The 23314-nt window shown below is 43.8% G+C and overlaps 1 protein-coding gene across 11 annotated transcripts in view; it reads left to right on the top strand.

Annotated features, from left to right (window-relative positions):
- Window positions 1-478: 478 nt before the first annotated feature.
- Window positions 479-23314, top strand: part of CELF4 (CUGBP Elav-like family member 4) — an 862174-nt gene continuing 839338 nt past the window's right edge. For all 11 annotated transcript variants that reach the window (XR_004646302.1, XM_034774822.1, XM_034774817.1 and 8 more), the window contains exon 1: window positions 479-1010. Coding sequence is in view for 10 of the 11 variants with exons in the window: in XM_034774822.1 (XP_034630713.1) it covers window positions 650-1010 (361 nt within the window). In the remaining variant the exon portion in view is untranslated. The remainder of the gene's footprint in view (window positions 1011-23314) is intronic.

The raw sequence follows: 23314 nt of genomic DNA, 5'->3' as shown, positions 1-23314 counted from the left end.
TGCTGAGGGCTTCCTCCTTCTCTGAACTGCTTTGATGATCAATTTCATCATCGTCGTCGTATTGAATAGAAGAATAAAGCCAGAACACCTTGGGTCCCCCCCCCACCTCAAATAAAAGGCAGTTTTCCGGGTGATGATTGAGATTAAAACACGACAGCGATTGATCGTAAGGCTTTGCAAAGGAAAAGGGAGGGGGGGGGAATCATCATCATTGCTCCTAAAAATGCAATCGCTCCCCTTTGCTCACTTGGCACAATAGAAATTGACTCTCTCTCTCCAATAGCCATGCGCCTAATGCTATTTATAGCCAGGGGCTGGGTTGGAAGGTACCATGAGCTTCTCCCAGGCAGGCAGAGGGGGGGAGATCTATGTGTGTGGGGGGGGGGGTTGGCTGGATGGGAGGAGGGGGTTTAGCCAGGGTAGTGGCAAAAACAGATCCCCCTCCCTCACCCCCCAGTTCCTACCCTGCTCATCCACACGCGCACCACCCCCTAGTCTGGCTGGGAATTTGAACCGCTCCAGCCTGTTTAAACGGAAAGGACACAGATCCTCAATGTAAAAAAAAAAAAAAAAGAAAGAAAGAAAAAAAAAAAGTCAGCCCAGACCCGGGGAGCGAGGCAGAGAGGGAGGAGTGTGTGTGTGAGTGTGTATGTGTGTGTGTGTGAACGCGGGAGAGAGAGCGAGAGAAGAGAAGCGAGGGTGGGGGGAAAAGGGAAAGAAGATTTTCTCTATGTATATAAAGATGGCCACGTTAGCAAACGGACAAGCAGACAATACCACCCTGAGTAGCAATCACACCAACCCCAGCACCAACGGGCACATGAACGGATTAACCCACAGTCCCGGAAACCCAGCCACCATCCCCATGAAGGACCACGATGCCATTAAGCTCTTCATTGGGCAGATCCCCCGCAACTTGGACGAGAAGGACCTCAAGCCGCTCTTCGAGGAGTTCGGGAAGATCTACGAACTGACGGTGCTGAAGGACAGGTTCACTGGCATGCACAAAGGTGAGCTCCCCTCCAACTTTCCCGGGAGAGCCGGGGAGTTTGGGGGGCGCGGTGGGGCTGCCAGATCCTAGAAAGAGAAGCAGAGAGAGAGAGAGAGGAAAAAGGGGGCGAGGGGGGACACACACACACACACATCGCACGCGGTTTATTTATTTTTGGTTAATGTATTGCCATGCTTTTGCTTTTGCTTTCCGCGGCGATGCAATCACTGGAGCCCGCCGGGGTTCGCCAGAGGCAGCTGTCCACAGACGGGTGGTGCTGAAAAGACGGCGAGGGCTTATTTATTTATCTTTCGTAGCGGCACATTTCCACCCAAGGAGGGGTGTATTTTACAGCGATTCCTTGTGAGAGATCCGGGATCTTAAAATAAAGGGATGGGGGAGGTTGAGTTCCTTTTTTTTTAAGGGTGGGAGAAAAAAAAACCCAATAAAAGAAATCGCAGGCAGGGTTCTAGACAATTGCAAAGTAGATAGCATTGGGGCTCATTCAAAAGGAAGGACTATTCTAGCATCCCGAGCAAACCTAGCATGCACACGCAGAGACACTTTCCTTAGCGTGGATGGTCAATTCTCCGGGCGTGCTGGAAGAGAGCAGGAACTTTGGGGATTTTATCTGAATGCTCCGGGGCGGCGTTCATGTAGGGTTTTCTTCCGCCCTCCTCCCCCCCCAGGTCTTAGTTGTAGCGGCGGAGTGGGGACTGCAAATGTTTCATCCTCGGGGCTGTGATGTTCGGATGTGTAGTTGAGATTAGCAGGAGTTTAGTGCTTGCCACCAGATTGATCGCCAGGCATGAAAGTAGGACTCAACTGAGTAACTTGGAGGTAATTTACATAGAAGACCCGCTTACAAACAGGATGCGTTGGTAGCCCAAATGAACGACCTTCTTAACTCCTGATATTATTTTATTTTATTAATAATCATTATTCTTATTAATTATTATTTTAGTTTATGGAGTATTGCTTTTAAAAGAGGACACAGCCTTGATCAAACAGAGCACGAATACGACGGTGTGGTCACTTTAGATCCAGGGTTGGGGGAAGTCAGATTTATGAAATTAGGGTTTAAATATCAACTTCGGTTAACCCAGCAGACTCCTAGTGGACAGGGTCCCAGAGAACAATGTCATTGGGTTCATATCTATTCAGCTTGCTTGATGAGTTGTAAATCTTAAAGTTAACGGCATGTTTAGCAGTCAGCTTGCCCCCCCCCCACTCCCCACCCCGGCAAAGAATGCAAATATAATCCTATATCCAAGAAAACAATATCTAGAGCAAAGAGACTGAGGTGGGCATATAAATTACAGGGCATTTTCCCTCTCCCCGGATAACCAGTATAACCTAGGCGCTTTTTCACCTTTCAGTCAAGCTTCCTAGAAACCACATCAAGGTTAGTGTTTGATGTTTATCGTTTAAACAAGTCGTCGATAAAAATAAGCCCCGGGAAGGCGAGGTCCTAGGAGATTGTTTCTAGCAGATGAGGGGTAGTTCCAGTGGGCGGTGTGTGAGAATGATGCGGGTTTCTTTCTTAAGAAAGAGGAAACAATAATAATGAATAATACAAACTTTACCACGTAGCTTCGCCTGGATGCAAAATCCAGGCTACCAGGGCATGTGGAGATGGGATCTGGCTAGAGCTTTTTTCTGGTATTTAGTCTGTAATTATTTCTAGCTCTGGGCAAACTTTAATGCCTTTCTATTTTATATAATATGTATCGCACCCTGTAGCTCATACATTGTCCGCAGAGATCTGTGTTTGTGTGCACACGCATAGAGAGAGCGAGCACTTCTCTTGCTGCCTGAATAATGTTGAGCAAATATTCCTGAAATAAGCAAGCCGCCAGACTTCATTTTCCTCCAACTCTATCTAAAGCTGCCACCTAGGATGGGGGAATCGGTCAGGGTGGATCAGACCCGGCTACTGTAGAAACCAAGATCATTTTCAACCTCTTCGAACTTCTGGACTTCGGAGTGGGGGGAAAAATGCTGATGGTTATTGTCACGGAGCGGGGCTAGGCGCCGAGATGCCAGCGGTTGAGAGATCGGTTTTATGTAGTCCGTCCGAGAAGTGTTTGGACTCCTTTCGGGTGATGCTGCTGATTTATTAGCTAATCCTGATCAAAATGTGCCTCTGGCTACCTGAAAAAAAATTACTTTCTTGCCACGGGTGATTAATTACTATTAAGTCAAAAAGCATGGCGGGGCTTTGAAAAATTAGGATTGTGTTTTGCTTCTAGGTTTTTTTTTTCTTTCTTTCTCACCCCCTTGCCCCCTTTTCTTTTTTCCTCATCTAAGTCAGCAACATAAAGTAGAATATTAACACAGATCCCCCTTCTTGGTTTTGGCATGGTTGAAGAATGGCATAAAGATCCTCTAACTTAGATCCAAGAGCATAGGGTGGCGGTATAAAAACCCCAGTCGCTTTCCACAATTGCTGCATAAGAGTGTACATGAATTGATCCCTTACCCTTAGTAGATTTCACGCGCAGACCTAGCCATGGGGGTATCCTAGTGAAGGATGTCAAGGGTTAATGGGAGCTGTAGTTTATTTAACTGTGTGGAAAGCGATCCCTTTAATAAATAAATTGGAATATATATATATATATATATATATATATATATATATATATATATATATATATATATATATATAAAAAAAAACATAGAGTAAAAACATGGAGATCAGTCATCTCAGGTGTAAATCCACTGAAATGAATGGAGTGGAGGTGTGCCTCTCAGCAACAGTAAAGAGATCCCTGTAGGGTGTTTCTGGATGACAGAGGAAATTGAGAAGAATAGATCTAAAGGTAAAGTCAGAGATTGTCCCGGTTCCCCCCTCAAAAAATTCCATCTCAAAAGCTTATGAGCTCCCAGGCTCTGTCACAGTGAGATTTCTGACATCCAGCCCAGATACTTGAAATAAATGCATTTGTTTTGCAGGCACGTGTGTGTGTAAATGTAAGGATCGCCTGATCCCTGCACAGAAAGGCTTCCAGGGCATGATCTTAACCCTTACGTCCCTCCATCCCCCAATCCTCCCTCCCCCCTTCCTCTCCCCAATGGGGCAGGAGCACACACTCATCCTCTGCTACTTTATTGTGTTGTTGGGAGAGGTTTGTGCGGATGTTTCGCCAGCAGAAATCTAGGCAGCTTTGACCCACCCACACTGATACTCACACACACAAACACACAGAGAGAGAGAGTCAACTAATCACAGTCGAACAATTTAGCAAGCCATCCATTCATAACTTCCCCCCCCCTTGTCTAGCAGCAAAGTATGCTTAAAGGCTGAGTTACTGGGAGACATAAAGCTTAGTGCTCTCAGGACAGCCATATTATAATGCATTATTCGAAGTCATTTAAGGCCAATTTTAGTGGTATTTAGTATAATATTTATGAATTAATGTAATCAAAATATAGAACTGTCCCAACAGACTGAAGGAGCCTTTCCTGCCGATGCATACTTGTACCCAAAGCCTGGAGTGGGTTTTAATTTGAAGCACACAGGCCTGCATAATATTCTATTGAGGAAGTCAGAATAGATCTGAAGAAGTGAGGTTTTTACCCACGAAAGCTGATGCCCAAATAAATCTGTTAGTCTTTAAGGTGCCACCAGACTCCTTGTTGTTTTTTTTAGAATAGATCTGTGTATCCCACTCTCAACTGCGATTCAGTGAAACACAGGCAGGTTAGTGCACTTCAAGAGAGAGGTTGTGGGGGCTGGTAGGTACAGCATTGTCCTGAAAGCTACAATGTCCTCTCAAATCGCCTCTGAGAAAAAAAAAAAAAAAAGAACTCAGAGAAAACCACCATGGCAGTCACATTGTTAGGATGATGTACTCAAATGACCCAAATCTCACTCAACAAATCAGGAAAGGCAGCTAGCAAGATGCAGTACCAAAATATCAGTTTATTTCCCCTGTTTGCTATACTCTCTTCTCAAAAGCATGACTAATTTTGGAATTTCCGACACCTGGGGTAAAGGTATGTAAGGCTTATTTATATTCTCCCATGGGAGAGAGAGAGAGAGATTGCTCAGCATGATATTAGTTTTTAGGATACCTCAGAAATTCAGAATAATACCAATGACTATTAAATTAAAAGGCATGGTAGACAGATAGATTATAAAGATTTTGGGAAATGAAAATTTAGTCAAAAAGGAACACAACTAAATACAGGTGCTGAATAAACAATTCCATGACTGAAACATAAGGTTTGCCTGGCTGAACACAATGCACGTAGTATTTAGTGCGGTAGTAAAGCAGACAAGTTTTAGGGAGGAGAATGTACAAATAAACTGGAACAAAAGAGTGGAGGCTTTATGCCTCCTGTCTGAAGAACAATCCCTGAAAAGAGGCGAAAGACAATTGGATAGCTTGATCAAAGAGAGGAAAACAAAACAAGCAAAAGACAGACGAACAAAAAACCTCAAACAAACCTCTCTACAATAACAATACCACATATAGATGTATCTATATCTATGTACATTTTATGTCAAACAAATAGCCCAGGTTGCTTTGTAAATTAAAACGCTAGATTTTAAGTTTGCAGTGGCCTGGACATTAATTCTGGTTTTGTATAGCATCTGCACCCGGTCCTGTTATGGTTGTTACCGTTGTGTCAGCATTTCCAATACAAACTCCAATTTTCAGGAGTCTCTCAATTGGCTGTTAAGTTTTGCACTTAGCTGCAAACTTGTTTTCCTCTCCATCCCCTTATCAAATGAAATAATAATAATGAATATAACATGCTTAGTTTATAGTTATAAAACTGGAGGTGGGGTGGGTGAGAAGAAAGAAAATAAAAGTTTGTAGTTCGAGGTGCTTTTTTTTTATTTTTTAAAATTAAACCTAAATTTTCATATATATTTAAAAACTGAGATTCTTCGTGACAGTCAGTAATAACATGTATTACTGGGAAGAAAAACTTTTTTAAGGGGCTGACTTATTTTTAATGTGAGGCCAACAGAGTAACATATATGGGCATCATAAAAGGAAGGACGTAAAGGCTGTAATCGCTTCCAAATACCTGAAGGATTATTGAGCGTGGTCATTGGAGGAACTGACCAGAAATGACAGTCCTGATGGTAGAAAACACTAGAAACATTGTCGCAGTGAGGACCAAGCCTTTGATCCGTCTAGTCAACTCTACGGTGTCTGACAGTGGCCAGTGCCAGCTGCTCCAGAGGCAGGTGCAGGGCACCCTGTGGGGGATGATTTAAACTGGATATTAGCAGTCAGGCAGGCAATGGAACAGTCTTGTGAGGGAAGTTGACAGAGTCACGGGGAATTTTGCCTGAGTGAAGAGGGAGTAAAGCAGCAGGAGCTGTGTCGCATTTAACAGGAATTTGTATGCAACCCTTCGAGAGGGAGGGCGGATGTAGAAACTTCTGTGTGTGTTGCAGGTGGGCTCAGGGCAAAGGGGCTGAAAGATCGAGAAAGGGCCCTTCTGGCCTTGAGAGCTGCAAATGTGCAGCAACCTTTTTCAGCCAGGCGTAAGAGGGTTTTTTATCATGCGTACCGTATGCGCATGCAGGCCAGCCGCATTGACCTGGCAGACCATGACGACTCTGAAGGAGCTGTTACGGTCCCTCACGTCAATCGAGTGTGACTAACGGAGGGTTTATGCGACAGACAGTTATGGTTTCAAAGGAGAAATGATTGGGGGAGATGATACCTGCATTGAAAAAAAAAAAAAAACCAATTCCAGCAACTTAAATATGTCCTGGCTGTAAAGTTACAGTAATAGTCCAGAACAGCAGAAGGCCACAAATTTCATAGTGGCTCACCTGCCAACTCCTTTGTATTCGTGCCCTACAATACTTTGTCCCTGTGTTTGTCCAAAGCAGGTGAACAGTTACATGAGCTAAAATGAGCACAGTCCTCACAGAGAACAGGATGATGAATCTAAGCATCCTCCTCTCTTTAGCACCAAGGGCTGGCCCGCTCCTCCCACTATGGAAGTCAATAGGAGTTTTACCATCTGCTTCAATGGGAGCAGGATTGGGCCCCAGGTTTGCATGCAGTCAGTTACCTCCCCACACGAGCCCTGCGCTAGCTGTATGGGCCGCATGATTTTTAAAAGCCGTGGGCGGTGGATTTACATCGTAAACCACAATATCTCCGGTCGATGTTACTTCCAGGGCTGAACTTGTCTCTTTTCCTAGATTCCCTTCAATGGAACAAAGTAATACTCAAAGGAAGAAGGGAAACCAACAAGAGAAACAACTCCTATTACAAGTCTCTTCCCTCCTTTCTCACTCACTGATGCCACAGGGAGTTGTGCCAGAGAAGGACTGAGACTTATCTATTGAAAACTGCAGTGGGGATGGGGAGGGGAAGGAATCATGGCAGGTAGAAATGAAGGCTGTTACCTCGCCCTTGCTCTGTGGCCTGAGCTGTGGTCTATATAATAGGGATCTTTTTCTTCCTGAGTCCTCCGTGGCATAACTGAGATCTCATGGAATGATATTCTGCACGCTCTGTGCTGCAATACTTGGTGTGAGCTGAAGTCAGGGTGTCATCATGGGATTTGCGTTTGTTTGCTTTTGTCACTTTGAGCCCCAGCCCGGATGCAACATGCAGGTGAATGCAGCTTTTAATGCGCATTCATTATACACAACTGACATCTTCTCTAAGGAAGAGAAGGCTTATTATTGTAGCTGCTTAACATAAAGATGGATGGGAACACTAAGCCGCTCAAATAAAGTGCCTGACCATATGCAGTGGCTAAAAATAAATAATATACAGGCATCTATTCCATGGAAATGAATGGAAAGACATATAGATATAGACATTGTGTTAAGTTTGTCAAGCAGGAGCAGCCAAAAATATTGATCAAGGCAAGGGGAAAAATTGATAATGAACTGGACTCCAACAAGATTTTAATTGACAGTGACTTCCATGAGCCAGCTTTGGACAGTGTATATAAACTGACCACAATGGAACTTTATTGCAAGGCACTCTCCTTTAATTAATTGTCACCTTTGTTAAGACTGGCTACAGATCAAAGGTTTAAAGATACTTAACAGGTTCTTAGTAACAAACCCTTAACATGCATTAGAAATATCCGACAGCTGAGCCAATGAGGCATACAGATTTCGATCTACCTCGCCCTTATCTGTTTATTTCTCCCTCCTTTATTCGAACAGGGACAATCATTGCTTAACATTAACCATTTCATAGGACGGGAATGTTGTTGATGCTCTTGTCACTGGGAGCCTGTTGTTGTCCGGAGAGATGGGCTGTAAAGATATAAGTTAGAGTATTTTGCAGATAGTGGATCACACCAATGTGCATTACAGATAGACAGACAGACAGAAATTTTCTCTTTTGCTTATGCCACATAATCCCTTTTTCCCCCTCACTGCTGTTTAAATCTATAATTCTCTTCTTTAACTCTGGAAAACATAATGGGATATCATTTGTATGGAAGGTGCTGTACTGAATAGAGTTGTCTATATAATGTTTATAGAGAGAGAGATACTAGTGTATACTAGATATACACAAACATACATATATTATACATACATATTCATGAAAACACACGTTCAGTATACACATGGATAAGTATTTATATGTGTGTGTGTACAATATGCACATAGTCGCATATCTCTCTAAATATTTCACTTCTCAAATGTAACATTACGGAAAGCTTATGCTTAGGTGAAAGTGACAGGTGACTTGACTTCTTGGAATCAGTATATGAAGAGTTGACTGTGATATGAAGCTGTTTGTTCATTGTGCTAATTTAATGATACGGTCACACCTAATTAATCCATGTCTGGTTTATGCGTAGCATGTCTGGGTCTCAAAAATATTTAAAGATAAGCAGGCTGAACGTGTGGCTCCTGACATGAGTTTTCTTCAGACCGAAGAAAAATGGAGCTTTGCAGACAGTGTTGGTCTGATTAGAACTGACTGCATACTTGGGCAGTTTCTAATACAAATATCGACACATATAGTGCGCACACAGAGTATGCATGCACATGTACATAAAGGACAGACTTCTCTTTGCACATAGTTACTCTTCGTTTCAATCTCTAAGGGTAGATTCACCTCATACAATAGGCATCACTCACTGCAAACACACAAATATCTTTGTTGGAGTCGACAGCTTCTTGCAGGTAGATGAATAAAGCAGCATCAGCCTAATAATATTCCTATAAAACAGTGCTTCCTTACCAGGATCCAGAGGGATGAAGGCTTTCAAAAGATCAAAATATATATCACAGAGTGCTTGTAGAACTCCCATGATTATGTTTCCTTTACATAATGTTCTAATTCACCATTTGATTAATTCTAAGGGGACCAGTGTTTTAGGAGGGGCGGGAAGAACATTACTTTACTATCCTAAGATGCTAGAGGGTGAGTGAAAATCACACCTAAATTATATGTAGCAATACAGTAATGAGCTTATCGATACTTCTTTAAGGAAACTGACAACCTTATAGGAGAGATTCAGTTCTATGAGCAAAGGTCACAATGTAGATATTCTTCATTAATAATATCGATAGCTTGGTTGACCAATCTAACCAGAGACTGTATAAAGTAACTGCTGTAACAGTCAGGGGAGGAGGACAATGCAGAATTTACAAAATTGTCCTGTAATGTTAATAATATTGATTGATTCTAATAATATACTAAGGTACCGCTGTTTTGAAGCACTGCTTTGAAACATTGCATGCGAGACAGATCCCAGTCTGAGCAGATTGCATTGGCTTGAAACTCTTTGAAAGCTAACACAGTGGAAACTCTGCTTTACTGCCTATTAAAAGCAGGGCTCATCTCTTCCCCGTTATTCAGAGAAAGGAATTTTCACCCTGTCCAAACAGAAAGTGACCCACTTCTCTGCTATCACACATCTATCTGTATCTTTCTTTCACATAAGATCTGTGCATGACTGTATCACAGTAGCAAGGGGATCATAGACATTAGAAATAGCAAAGACTCTTTGGGCCACCTAGTCTAGTCCTTATCAGTGAAGGATTGATCCCTCAGAGCAATGTTGCTTTCTTATCCTATGTGGTGATGCAGAAAAAAAGTGTCTGGTTATTTTCTTGTTATTTGACTTTATTTTTTTTCTTGTTTTTAAAATATTTTAATTTAATTATTGTGAAAAGAATCAAGGGGGAAGGAATGCTCTCTCTCTCCCCCTCTCTTTACAAAGCAGACAAGGGCCTGATCCCAATCCCATTGAAATCAACAGAAAGACTCCCCCTGATTTCAAGGGGCTTTGGATCAGGCCTCAAGTTAGAAACAATTTTGCAGGATACTGTTCATGAGACAGGAACTCCCAGTAATATGGAATGTGACGGCCCTTAAGATTGTTAATCGTATAAATCTAGACACGCAGACTGGCTTGCTTCAGAATCTCCTAACTACTCCCTCTTCAGCTATATGCTGTCTTATCTAGGTTTGCTAGTTCATTCACTCGGTTATACCATTCAGCTCGAAGTGTCTCATTCCAGTCGCCGTACGGTAGTTTCAGGATGGTTTGCCTTGCGTTATTCCTGGTTTCAGTTTAGAGGGCAAGAATTTTCCTTATGCAGGGGTTTAATTGCTTTTGAAAGCTGTTTATTTGATCCGATTCAGTCTTCCATAATACGTGGACCAGGGGTCTGCTTTTTCACTCTCTTCTGTGACATGTGCAGGTCCTCATTTATGCGACCCCTCCCGACATCCGAATGTTTTTGCATTTTGTTTTTTTAAAAGAAGACAAAGAAATGTAGGTCTCATTCAATAGGCTGTCAGTAAAAAAAAAAAAAAAAAAAAAGTACCTTGGTGGGAAAGGGAAGCTAAACACCCTTGCAAAAGTCTTTAGAAGACATTATTATGACATCGTTGTTTGCAAGAGATGGTACATAACTGATTTAGAGGCACAGCAAATAAGTATCTTACAAATGATTTCATTTCAAGTCCATCATGAGCATAAGGGATACAAAAAAACCCCCAAATCAACCAACCCATCAATACATTGCCGGTGAATTTGCACATAAAGATGTTGCTGGAGATAATGGTGATATAGTGGTTACAGTTTTTACTTTCTACTCACGGGGATACTAAAAGTTAATGCCATATTAGGCAAAACAAAAGAAAACATTGGTGTTCATTCTTTACTACTGGCTAATACTTTACTTCACTACTGGCTAATATATGGCAGGGCTGCCCTCTTCAAAATGTTGCCAGTGCTCTCTGTTGTTTTCCAGCTAGGGACAGAGTATGATCTAGCGGTTATGGGCTCACAATGGGCAATCAGAACTCCTGGGTTCTAATCTTAGCTTTGAGAAAGACTCACCAATACAACCTGAGCAGGTCGTTAAACTCTGGGGCCTGATCCGAAGCTGTGAAATCCATGGAAAGACTTCACTGGGTTTTGGATCATAGCCTTAGCTTCTTCATCTGTCAAATGGGAAGAATCAGACGTCTGAGGGAATGTGAGGCTTAATCAGTACTGGTAAATGATTGTGAGGATCTTAGATGAAAGATGCAAAATCAGGGCAAATTATTGGGAGCAGGGGAAACGCCCACACCCAAGTTCTGGCTTTCAAGCGTGGGGACGGGAGGAAGAAATGGTTCTCAAACGTTTTGTCTGAGCGTCTGTTTGGGCCTGCTGAAGCCAATGGTAGAGTTGCCATTAATTTCAGTGGGAAGCAGGGGCAGGCCCTTTCTTTGTAACGTCGGTGCCTGTACTCATTCACTAACTCCGGCTCTTGAATGGAATATTTTAAAAGGAATCATATAGGAGCTATGTAGTGTCATTATCATTGCTCCTTAGGGAACTGCCTGGCTCTGGGCTTTAGGAAAGGGCTAATCCAGGCCTTTCTACTCTACAGGCCTGGTGAAAAACCTGCTGATTTCAATAAGCTTTGGATCAGGTTTAAGCCACTGGGTCCATAGCGAGCCTGGGTCAGTGGTGACAGGAAGTTGCTCCCGTCTGATGGCTAATTGCGTTGGTGGTTTCTGTCCATTGGCTAGGACATGACCAAAGCCCATTGAAGTCAACGGGAATTCTCCCACCTGGCTTCAGTGGGCTTTGGACCAGGTGCCGAGTGAACAAGGGCCACTTCACAAAAAACTACCATCACTATGGGCATAAGAGGACAGGAAAGGAGGCTATGGAGTGTGAACTCCCATTATCCTTCCATGGCAGAGTTGTCAGTGCAGGGGCAGGGTGGAGGGGGCTGCCGGGGTTCGCTATGTGGATAAACAGAGGAGTCGAGTGGCCAGTCTGTCAAATCAGCGTGAAACTCATTTGAAAATCATTTCAGTGAAAAGGGGTTTTTCAGGGTATCTCCGCCACTAACCAGCTGGCAACCAATCCTAGCAAATGAAACAGGTGGGTTTGGGTTTTGGTTTGTTTTGGGGTGGGATTATTATCATTATTATTTTTTGTGACTACGTCAATAGCACATGTGTCATTTCTCATCCCCTTCGTGCTCATCGTTTGGACACCCAACGCAGAGGAAGTGGGGTTGGTGGAAAGGTGGCTCTGAATTGCTGGTGGCATAAACCCGCCCGTCCTGCTTTTTCAGCCTCTGCTTGCTTGCAGTCTGGATGATCCGCTTTTGTCACTGATGTTCTGCCGAAGGTGGGAAGGCAGGTTGTGTGTGTGTGTGTGTGTGTGTGTGCAACATGATGTTGTCTGACGGCCTGAAATCCAACTTACTCTCCGTTTCGCAGGCCCTGGGGCAGCAGGGGGAAGTCTGTGTTTAATTATTTATATATTGACTTAGCTTTTCCTGCAGCATGAAGGGGAAGAACAGCGGGTTCTTGTCTGAAAAGAGGGGCTCTGTGTCCTCTCCAGTCTGGTCTTCCCAGCAATGATCACTCGCTGCTGACCGATTTATAGGTGGGGGCCACGAAAGTGCTGGTCGAATTTGGACTCAACCTGACTATTCAGAAAAGGATTCATCCCTGCACCTCCCCCCCGCCCATTCTCCCCACTTAGATCCAGTGGCAGGATTCCTGGCGGCAGATTTATCATTCAAACAACGAGCAACTGGCGCAGTGACCCTGCTATGCTAGAGAACTAGTTTTCATTGCTGGGCGAGCGGCTCAGTTCTCAGAGCCAGGCCTATGCTTTCACTTTCCAAGTTCAGTTCCCAGGCTCTTCCTCGCTGGGTTTAGTTCCAAGGCCTGGCTCGTTAAGCTTCGTTCTCAGGCCCAGTCTTTGCCCCCCACCCCGAGGAAGTGTCCAAGTACCAGCGCTCACTCCAGGAGTTCAGTTCTCGGCTTGCTCTGTCGAACTCCAGGCTCAATTTCCCAGGGCCCCGCGCTTGCCTCCGAGACCCAGTTCTCATAGCTACCTGCTCGCTTGTCACATTCACTTCCCAGGCCTGTGCTCCCCTTTCCCAGGCTCTCACTGTCCTGACCAGATTCCTAGCTCCCCACTGTTGCTGCCCAGGTTCCCTGATCCACGCTAAGTTCTCGCCTTGTGCTCTTGTCAGCCACTGCACATGTTCTGTGTCCATTCCTTGGCTCTCCAGTTTAACTCCCATCATTCTAGCCTGTCCCCTTACTTCTCTGCCCTCCACCAAACAGGCAGGGCTGGAGGCATGCTCAGTATTTGTGCAGAAGACATGCCGCTCTGGCCAGGTGAAGTAAAAGCCATGGCAAGCTTTAGAAAGGATCGACCTCTGTCCATCCAGGCCAAAGAAAGCAGTCTCAATGAAGGAGGGAAGGGGTGTAGAGAGAGGATCAAGGCTCCGTGTCCTCCTTTGAAGATCAAAACACAATACAATATAGCAAAAGCTATATAATTTCGCCATTTTTTTTTTTAGTCAAATCAACACCAGATTTCTCCCACCAGAGCAATGATCCCTCATGTATTTTCCACAGGATTATGTTTTCCCTGCAGAGCAAGAATGCTGCTTCTTACAAGCAGATTTTCCTGTAGTTCTGAAGCTTTTTCATATTTTAAATCCTTTATTCCCCCCTCCACCCCTCCAAAAAATAAACAAAGAAAACATCTCAGAGAAGGGATGCAGCATAGTCTGAGATGATGGGAACTGGGAGCCAGGAAAGCTGCGTTCTGTTCCCAGCTAGCATTCTGTGTCATCTTGAGCACAGTCTTTAAACCAATCTGTGCCTCAATTTCTCTGTGTGTAAGAAAGAGAACCATGATGTTCAGCTTTGCACTGATCTTTATGTGGAAAGCATCTGTCCGAGTTCAACGTGTTTATTATTAGTCTTAGGTCTGGCTTATGTCTGTGCTGTAGGACTGGGCATTTCTTGATCTAGCAGAACACCGAAGCTAAAATCACCTTGTTTACTATCCACTCTGAAAGCATCAGTGGCTGTTTCATAAGCCAACGGTGCTCTGATCCTCAGATCTGCTTGCTGTTTTCTGCCACCCTTATCTATGTTCTCTTGCGAACACTTGCTTGCCCATCCCCTGTCAGCATAGGTAATTTGTAAAATTGCTGGTTGTGTGCATATGTGTGTGTATTTGTGTGGGCAACCGCACAAACATCTCCAAGCTGCGGAGCAAGGTGTCGAGCATGTTGTAATGCAAAGGATAATGCAAACCACAGGCAAAAAGTACAGAGAGGAGGAGAGGAAAAATACTTAGACCCAGGGAAGGTTGAGTGTTTGGAAGGAGGGGGATTTCTCCCCCATTACTAATAAATCACTGCCCCACCTTTGTCTGGGGCAAATGAATACATTTCCTGGTTTGTTGCTTGTTTGTTTTCGTAGAGGCCGGCTGAAAACACAGAGCAATTGAAAGGAATTCAGAAACATTTAGCAGCTTCTTTAGAGATGGCAAAATTCAAGTTGCATGCACAAGGCAGCGCTAGTCAGAGGATGGCTATTACTTATGCTTGGCTTTACTACCCGGGAAAGTGTCGGATCATCTATTCAGATCAGGATAGTCAGCTATGCCAAAGGTTTAATCAAATATTAAACATGGTCAGTAAACTTGAACCAATGTTGGATGTGCAGCGGCACCGCTCTCTTTCAAGCAAGCACTCTGGAGGAGAAAGTTTTCTCTCATCACCATCCGACTGGGGTTTGCTGCGGGCAAAGGGAGCTTGTTTTAGACATGCACACATCTTATCTAATCTATCTATCTATCTATCTACCTATCTATCTCTTTGTGAGTCTGTGTGCATAAGGTATATTCCTAAATGTGAGATATATGCACATACATACACACACAGAAAGAAATTGTGTGTGTGTATGTGTTATACACAAACACATAGGTAGATAGAACTGTGTGTGTATATTTTTTATATAAAGCAACAGAGGGTCCTGTGGCACCTTTGAGACTAACAGAAGTATTGGGAGCATAAGCTTTCGTGGGTAAGAACCTCACTTCTTCAGATGCAAGATACTTGATATTATACTTGATATTTTTATATATATATACATATTTACCCACAGGTGTACGTATACACTAAATCTACCTATATCCTGTGAGAGTGTGTATGTGTACATATGGATGGCATATATAAGCTCCGACATTTATTTATTCTGATTGAAGGGGTACTCTGGGATGGAGTGCTTTGCAGGGAGTTATGGTTTATGACTTTCCCTCTCCCTTCTATTATTCATTCTCTCTGATTTTTATCTAATCTCTCTCTGATTGTCCTGGTGCTGCTTAATAGCCAAAGTGAATTTTTATTACATCATCAATATAATCTCCAGATAATCAGCATCTGTGTGTGCTGCAGTGTACCCTTTAGCTTTTCATCTGTGTTCATAAATAATAAGAATGAGAATTTGAGCCTTTTTTTGTTTTGGTTTTTGGTATCAGGCTAAGAGCTCCAGATGTAATGCTTCACGCCAACTAGGTTGTTCTTGCAATTTTATAACCCACTATGCCAGATCAGCCTGACTATTTCCCAGATTAATTTTTTTGGTGCCTAACATTTAAATCACAGGTGAATTTATACATGTATTTTCCGTGCAATAGAGATGTATGTTAATTGAACTATAGCATTCCGCTGTAAATACACACATGGACCCCTTCATATACAATTTGTTCATCACAACAGTGTGCTGAACTGTTTGCATGAGCACACACACACACACACACGCAGATTTGGTAACCTCTAGTTGTAGGATCAGGAGACTGGGAGGTGGGATTCCTCAGTTCTATTCGTGATTTTTTTCACTAGCTGGCTTTGTAACATTCATCAAGTCACCAAGTGCTGAGAGTTTTGCAGGTCAAGTCCTTAAAATTCTTTGTACTTCAGTTTCCACCTCTAGAGCCTGAGGTCCAAATAAATGATCAATGCAAAGTAATGCACATTGGAAAGCATAATACCAGCTATCCATATGAAATGAGGGGGTCTAAATTAGATGCTACCACTCAAGAAAGAGATCTTGGAGTCATCGTGGATAGTTCTGTGAAAACATCTGCTCAATGTGCAGCGACAGTCAAAAAAGCGAACAGAATGTTAGGAATTTTTAGGGAAGGGCTAGAAAATATGACAACAAATATCATAATGCCACTATATAAATCCATGGTACACCCACACCTTGAATACTGCAGGCAGTTCTGGTTGTCCCATCTCAAAAAAAGACATATTAGAATTGGAAAAAGTACAGAGAAGAGCAACAAAAATGACTAGGGGTATGGAACAGCTTCCATATGAGGAAAAAATGAATAAGGAAGTGATATTCACCCATTCATGTAACACCCAGTGAAAATAGGCAGCAGGTTTGAAACAAAGATGAGGAAGTATTTCTTTACACAACACACGCTCAACCTGTGGAACTCATTGCCATGGGATGTTGTGAAGGCCAAAAGCACAATTGTGTTCAAAAAGAATTCGATATGTTCATATGTTCAGTGGCTATTAGCCAAGATGGTCAGGGATGCAACCCCATGCTCTGGGGGTCCCTAAACCTCCAACTGACAGAACAATTTATAGACATATCAATCCCTGCTTTCTCCACACTTATTCTGCAAAGCCCGACAGTGATAATGCATACAAGTTAAATACTGTATTTAAAAATTGGCATCCTGGTTCTTTAAGTTTGGACATTCATCTAGCACATAAACTGTACTATCTGTGACTGAACTGACAGGGCTGGGATTGGTTCTTCTATGTTTGCCCTGCACTGAACACGAGCACATACCCAGAGCTCAGTCAACTAAAATACAATCAAGAAATACAAATTACATACACCTGTGCACACACGGAGTACTTTCAGATCAATGTCCCCAGGGGGATGGATACCTGTCTCTTTAAGATGAAATGGAGTTGTAGCACATTGGCCCCCATCCAGCAAAGCACATGCTTAATTTAGTCATGTGAGTAGCCACTCTGAAATCAGTGGGTGTTTTGCTGGATCAGAGACCTTGAGGCCTATCTAAGGTATATAAGGAAGATCTCAACTAGTAGAAGTTTTCTGAGATCTGGTGAGAAAGCATCAGAAATGATGCACTTTAGACTGCAAGCTATTGCAATTATAAAGGAAGGCCTCAGCATTGTGACTACGTGATATGGCTCATCCTACAGTCTCCACAGTGTTTCCAACCTCTTAATAGACTTTCCTTCTGGCTTTCCTTAGAGAGAGTTTTCAGAGTAGTGGGCTGTAGTCCACGAAAACTTATGCTCTAATAAATTTGTTAGTCTCTAAGGTGCCACAAGTACTCCTGTTCTTTTTTCTTAGAGAGAGTGACAGTTCAGAGCGGATCAGGCAGTGGGTTTGGTTCCTGCAAAAATGTGGCAATGAAAACAACAAAACAGTTTTCAGTCTCATCTAAAGTTTTCATTTTGTCAACCAAAGCCCCTCCCAAAAGTCCATCAAAATCAGACATTTTGTTTGGAAGAAAAAGCCCTGTATCATAGAGGGAAGAAAAATTTTGCATTATAAAATTTCGACCAGTTCTATTGAAGATTAAATAATCTCCCCCCATTCTCCTCCTCCTGCCCACAAAAATCCTTAAATTAGGACTCAGTCCTGTAATCGTGGGGAGTTAAAGGGACTCAGCACCTTTCAGGACTGGGCCTTGGCTCCCTGTAGTGCAGGAGACGGACTCTTTGCATTCCATGTGAGTGAGGATGACACACTGTATAATGTCTCCCAGATGATTTGCATGTCTTTCTGACTTGTTTGCTTTTTAATTTATTGCATGTGTATTGCCACGGTTTATTTATTTATCCCCCCCAACCAACCATCCCCGAATCTACCAGCTAAATCCCCTGGGGTGGTACGAATGCAGCCTCATCCTTGACAAAAATCTACCTTGAAGAATGAAGAGCATTCCCTGTTTGTAACTGGAAGACATGAAAAAGAACGCATCACTTATCTGAATTTGCTGTTCATCCAAGCACTGTTTATGGAGATTTACAATACCTCGCCTCTGCAAAGAGCTCCATTGCGCAGCGAGCGGTAGGGGATTTTAGGTGGCGGTATTAGCCGTGGTATTAAAAATGCATTGGAAGGCACGAGGTGGGAGATTAGTTGGATAGAAAGACCCATGAATGAAGGGTTAATTACATTCAAAGAGGCCATAGTAGGGAGCAGAAGAGGCAATAGGTTTCTTTTCTTCAAAATTTACTAAATAGCTGGAAACACGGTTTAATGAATTTTAATGGGATCATTCTGAATCCCATGCATATTGCATCTGCTGACTGTAGGAAGTCAAGGTATTGTTGAAGGGAAGGGTATTGCCCTACTTTAGGTTTCACAGTTTAGTATTTTTTTTAAAATCCCGCAACAAGCACCTTATTCAGAAAATATACATTTCTATACTGATTAAAAAAATGCCCTTGCAAATGGAAAATCTTGCACTGTCTGGGAGTCCACAATACCATAGATTATTCTACCGTTCCATAGCACACGTGCTTTACATTTATTGAATCAAATGGTGCCGTCAAGATAAAGGTGCCTTTAGCATCTCTCCCGACTAAGGAGCCCTCTGTCAGGAGTTCCGCTCTCGGTTACATCGTGTTAAATCTGGGGTAACTGATTTCTTCTGGGATTAGACTCAGGCAAATGAGAGCAGAATCGGGCCCCTCCGGGGGGGGGGATGGAAAGAGCGAGACGGAAGAAAGTTCTCTTTTATTGAAAACGTAGGTTGTCTGGGCCTGCATCAGGAGCGGCCCGTTCATTTCCATGAGGGCTCTGGCAGGGGCATCAAAAAGACAAGCGGACGCCGGTCCGACACAGCCAACACGATTGCACTGTAGGGAGGGCATCCGATAGAGCAGCATGTCACAAACATCGACGGGTTCAGCTTTGTAGTGGCCATTCGAGGGAAGTCAGTAGCACCCCCCCCCCCTTTGACACAGAGGGAAACTGAGGCAGGAAAGTTAAAATGACTCTCTCTGGGGTGCATCAGCGTCAGGGTCAAAGCACAGATGACAACTCAGGAGCATCTGGCTTCCAGTCCTAACTCTCTGTCTGTTTCAGATACATCTAGGCTGCCCATTCCCCTGGTATCTGGGCACCAACCTGTGTTCTGCACATAAGGCAGGACACCGTCTCAGATCGCAGATAAAATTAGGGTGACCAGATGTCCCGATTTTATAGGGACAGTCCCGATTTTTGGGTCTTTTTCTTATATAGGCTCCTATTACCCCCCACCCTCGTCCCTATTTTTCACATTTGCTGTCTGGTCACCCTAGATAAAATGAAACAGTCACAATTTCTGTTCACTAGAGAGCCAGTCCTGACTGGCTCAGACCCCTCAGCTCCCATTGAGGTCCTAGTTTCTATTCCCACTAGAGTTGATGGGGATCAGCACCTTTCAGGATCGGGCCCTTTACAGTCAGGGCTTGTTTACACAAAAGATACACCGCTTTAACTAGATCAGTATAATTAAAGTGATATAGAGCTCTCGTGTGCATGCAGTTTTACTGGCATACAGGTGCGTATAGTGGTCTAGCTGATTCCCATAGGGAAGGGACATGAAACTGGTATAATTGCATCCATGCTAGGGGCACTGGTATAACTATTTTGGTTAAAAAAAAATGACACCCCTAACTGATATAATTATACTGGATAAAAAACTGTCTGTAGATGAAGAGTCCCAAAGCCTCTTGGGATACGTGGCCGAAAACTTCTGAAGACCAGAGACTGCCTCAGGCTGCAAAGCTGGGATCTAGATGTGGGTTCACGCTGCTTGCGAAGACCAGCGGGCTTGTTTGGATCTGGGATTTTGGTTTGGCATAGTATGAAGACAGGGACCAGCTACCAAATTCAGATTTGGATCTTCTTCCCCCGTGTTCAGGGTGCACAGATCCATGTTGCTTTTTTCAGACAAGCAGGCAGCACAGTGCCTGTTATAATGGCATCAATATGTTACCCAGGCAGCTAAATGCCAGACAAAATGCCAAACATGTTACCCTAAATGCCAGCGTTCCGGGACCTGAAATCAAACCGAAATACTTTGTCATCAAAGTGATCCTTCACCAGGCCGTTTACTTTGTCTATATTGCCTTAATTCAGCTGGAAGGAACCCCTGTCCCTTTACGTCTTTCCCAGATATAGGCTCCTCTTAAGACATTATCAGCTTGCCAGCAGGGTGCTTCCACGCTGGCCACAGCTGTTCTGAAGCTGTCAGCGTTCTCCAGTAAAGTGTTAAACAATACTTCAGATGGGATCAGGTTGTTGTTTCGCCCCCACCCCCACCCCCCAGATGCTGCAGCAAGTGTTTTATGTTTGCTGTGTGCTAAAATTACACAAAGACAATATTTTTTTTTCTCCTGATGCTTATTTCTGGGGGACTGTTCTCTCCTGGGGAGGAAACATCAGACCACTGGGCTTCTTCTACAGAATCAGAAAGAACTGTGAGTCTTATGAGAAACTGCCTTTTCTGACAGATTGTTCTGTTCATATCAGATGAGCATCTCAACTTGGGTGCTTAGGCAACCCCTGACCTACCTGGGGACCGTTGTGGAATTTCTCTCATCACTAGTTTCTTCTAGTTTACCCACTCCTCTCTACATTCCCAATGCCACAGCAATGTACCCTCTGGAGCTGCAAGTCAGCAGATATGCATTCTGTTCACTGGGTCAGCCTGGGGCACGTCACTTCCAGAGAAAGTTTTCAGATGTGGCCACTAAAATTTTTGGTGCCTCTGTATTTTGGGTGCCCAGCTTGAGATGTGTAGGCGTCTCCAGTTGGGCTCTCAAAATGAGCGGCCATTTTTGCAAATTTGGCTGGTTAAAAAAAAAAAAAATCATTCTGTGCCTCAGTTTACCCTCGCTGCAAAATGGGGATAATCATACTTCCTCTTTTGTAAAGAGGCCCTGGGGTTTTTTCACCTTCCTCTGCAGCGTGGGGCACGGGTCACTTGCTGGAGGATTCTCTGCACCTTGAAGTCTTTAAACCACAAGCTGAGGACTTCAGTAGCTCAGACATAGGTCGGGGGTTTGTTACAGGAGTGGGTAGGTGAGATTCTGTGGCCTGCGTTGGGCAGGAGGTCAGACTAGAAGGTCATAATGGTCCCTTCTGACCTTAAAGTCTATGAGTGCTGAGATCCTCTAGGTGTGCTAGGAGTTGTATTACTATACCATCCATGCACAGGGAACAGGCGTGTCTTCTCAGCACTGTAGATATTGAATGAATAGATATTCCCTAGTATCCAGAACTGGTCCTGGGCTGTTGCATCAAGAGGGGAACTGGCCTAGCTTGGAGAATGACCTGTGAAATCACCAAACTCCTTTCCTATTTCAGTCTTCTCATGCTGGGGATAACGACCGAACAACTGATGCTTGGAAATAAACTTTTCTCCTAGGATGTCTATTTGAGCACTGACCCTGTTATTAATCAGCCTGGATTTGCTATAGGAAGGACAAAGGTCAGCACAGCTTGACTCGCTGTGTCTCTCCGACACACCAGATACAATGCTGCCACATTGTGGCTTGTTCCTATCGGTTCTGCCGCACACGATGCACACACCTTATGCTTGCCTCCTGGAATGGAGCATTTTCACTGTCTCTCCAGGGAGAACGCGTCGCTTGATGACTCACACGCCTCTCATTTGCACACACCACCCAGCCTGCTGTTTTTGCGCACACACCAACAAAAAGAAACCGCACCAATGACTATAAATTACAAACAGGTTGCATGTTTCAAGAGCTTTTTTAAGCTGTTTGGGCTTCATCCAAAGTCAAATAGAATTTAGTGTGTGTTCAGGGGCAGGCAGGATTTGACTTCGGTCAGTTTCAGATACAAAGCCGCTCATTGTAATCATTGATACCGCTTGGGACTCAACCGTCCAAACTCCTGCTCAGGTAAGGAGTTGCTTTCAAGGGGTCTACATGTCTAACGAAATGCTCGCTGGATCAGGCCTCTGGTCTTCCTAAAAAAATCAACCCCTTGTCTCTTAATCTACTGCCATGTTCCCAGGTTTTTTCTCCTCCCCTTCCCCACTTCCTTCCTTCCTCTGAAAAATCCCAGAGCAGGGCAGGAAATTAAACCTCTCCATAAAGAAGCGTTAGTGTCTCACTGGCTTTTCACTCATTTATTGTACAGTGATTATTTGGGCGGAGGGGGTTGTGGAGAGGGCTGGGCAAGGAGAAGAAAGTTACTTTATTCATTTTGTAGGAATCTTGTTTCCCCCCCTTGAACACAAGGAAGTTCCATTTCAGACAAGCCTTAAAGTAACCGGCCGCGCTCACATGAAATAAACGTGTCAGGTGGGAAATGCTACCATCTGTCTGTGTATCATCAACGTCTCAGCTTCCACCTCATATTAATATCCTCATTGTGCCGCCTCAGGGCTGGTTCTAGGTGCCCATTACTGGGGGGCCAGAAGGGTATTCTGGGGTGCCTGGATGTCACTATTTTAGAAAACAACCTTCCAGGGGTTCAGGGGCTAGTTAAATCCCTGGAAAATCTTGGAGTTTAAGAGTTTAGAAAAGTAACATTTGGCTACCATGTCAGTATTTTGTCATTGTCATATCCGCTGCTTAACACTGGATAACTTACATATTTTGGCCTTTCTTACAATAAGCGGGGACACTTTGCAGATCATTTGATGGGGGGATGTCCCTTTTGCCCCCTCCCCTGCTAGCGCTGGGCCTATGTCTGAAGTTACCGAGTGCTAGGTGCACGGAGTATCATCAATGTGTTTGGAGGCTGCTCTAAATCTAGGGAGTAAATGAATGAGCTGTCCAGGAAGGCTGTCTCCAAGCCACACAGAGCCATTCCCTCGGCTGCTCAAAGCTTGCTCGCTTTGCCAGGCCAGAGACATTCCACTACAGCCTGGATGTCTCTGTTCCCTGCTTATTTTCAGATCCTCAGTGTTTTCTGCTGGGAATCCATTTGCCTGGATGTATTGAAATATTTGACGAGTCTGGCCTTATGGGAAACTGCATCCCACTGAGACCATGGCTGCGCT

This window comes from Trachemys scripta, chromosome 6, assembly GCF_013100865.1.
Source record: "Trachemys scripta elegans isolate TJP31775 chromosome 6, CAS_Tse_1.0, whole genome shotgun sequence".
Taxonomy (NCBI): domain Eukaryota; kingdom Metazoa; phylum Chordata; order Testudines; family Emydidae; genus Trachemys; species Trachemys scripta.
This window is presented reverse-complemented; position numbering and strand designations above follow the sequence as displayed.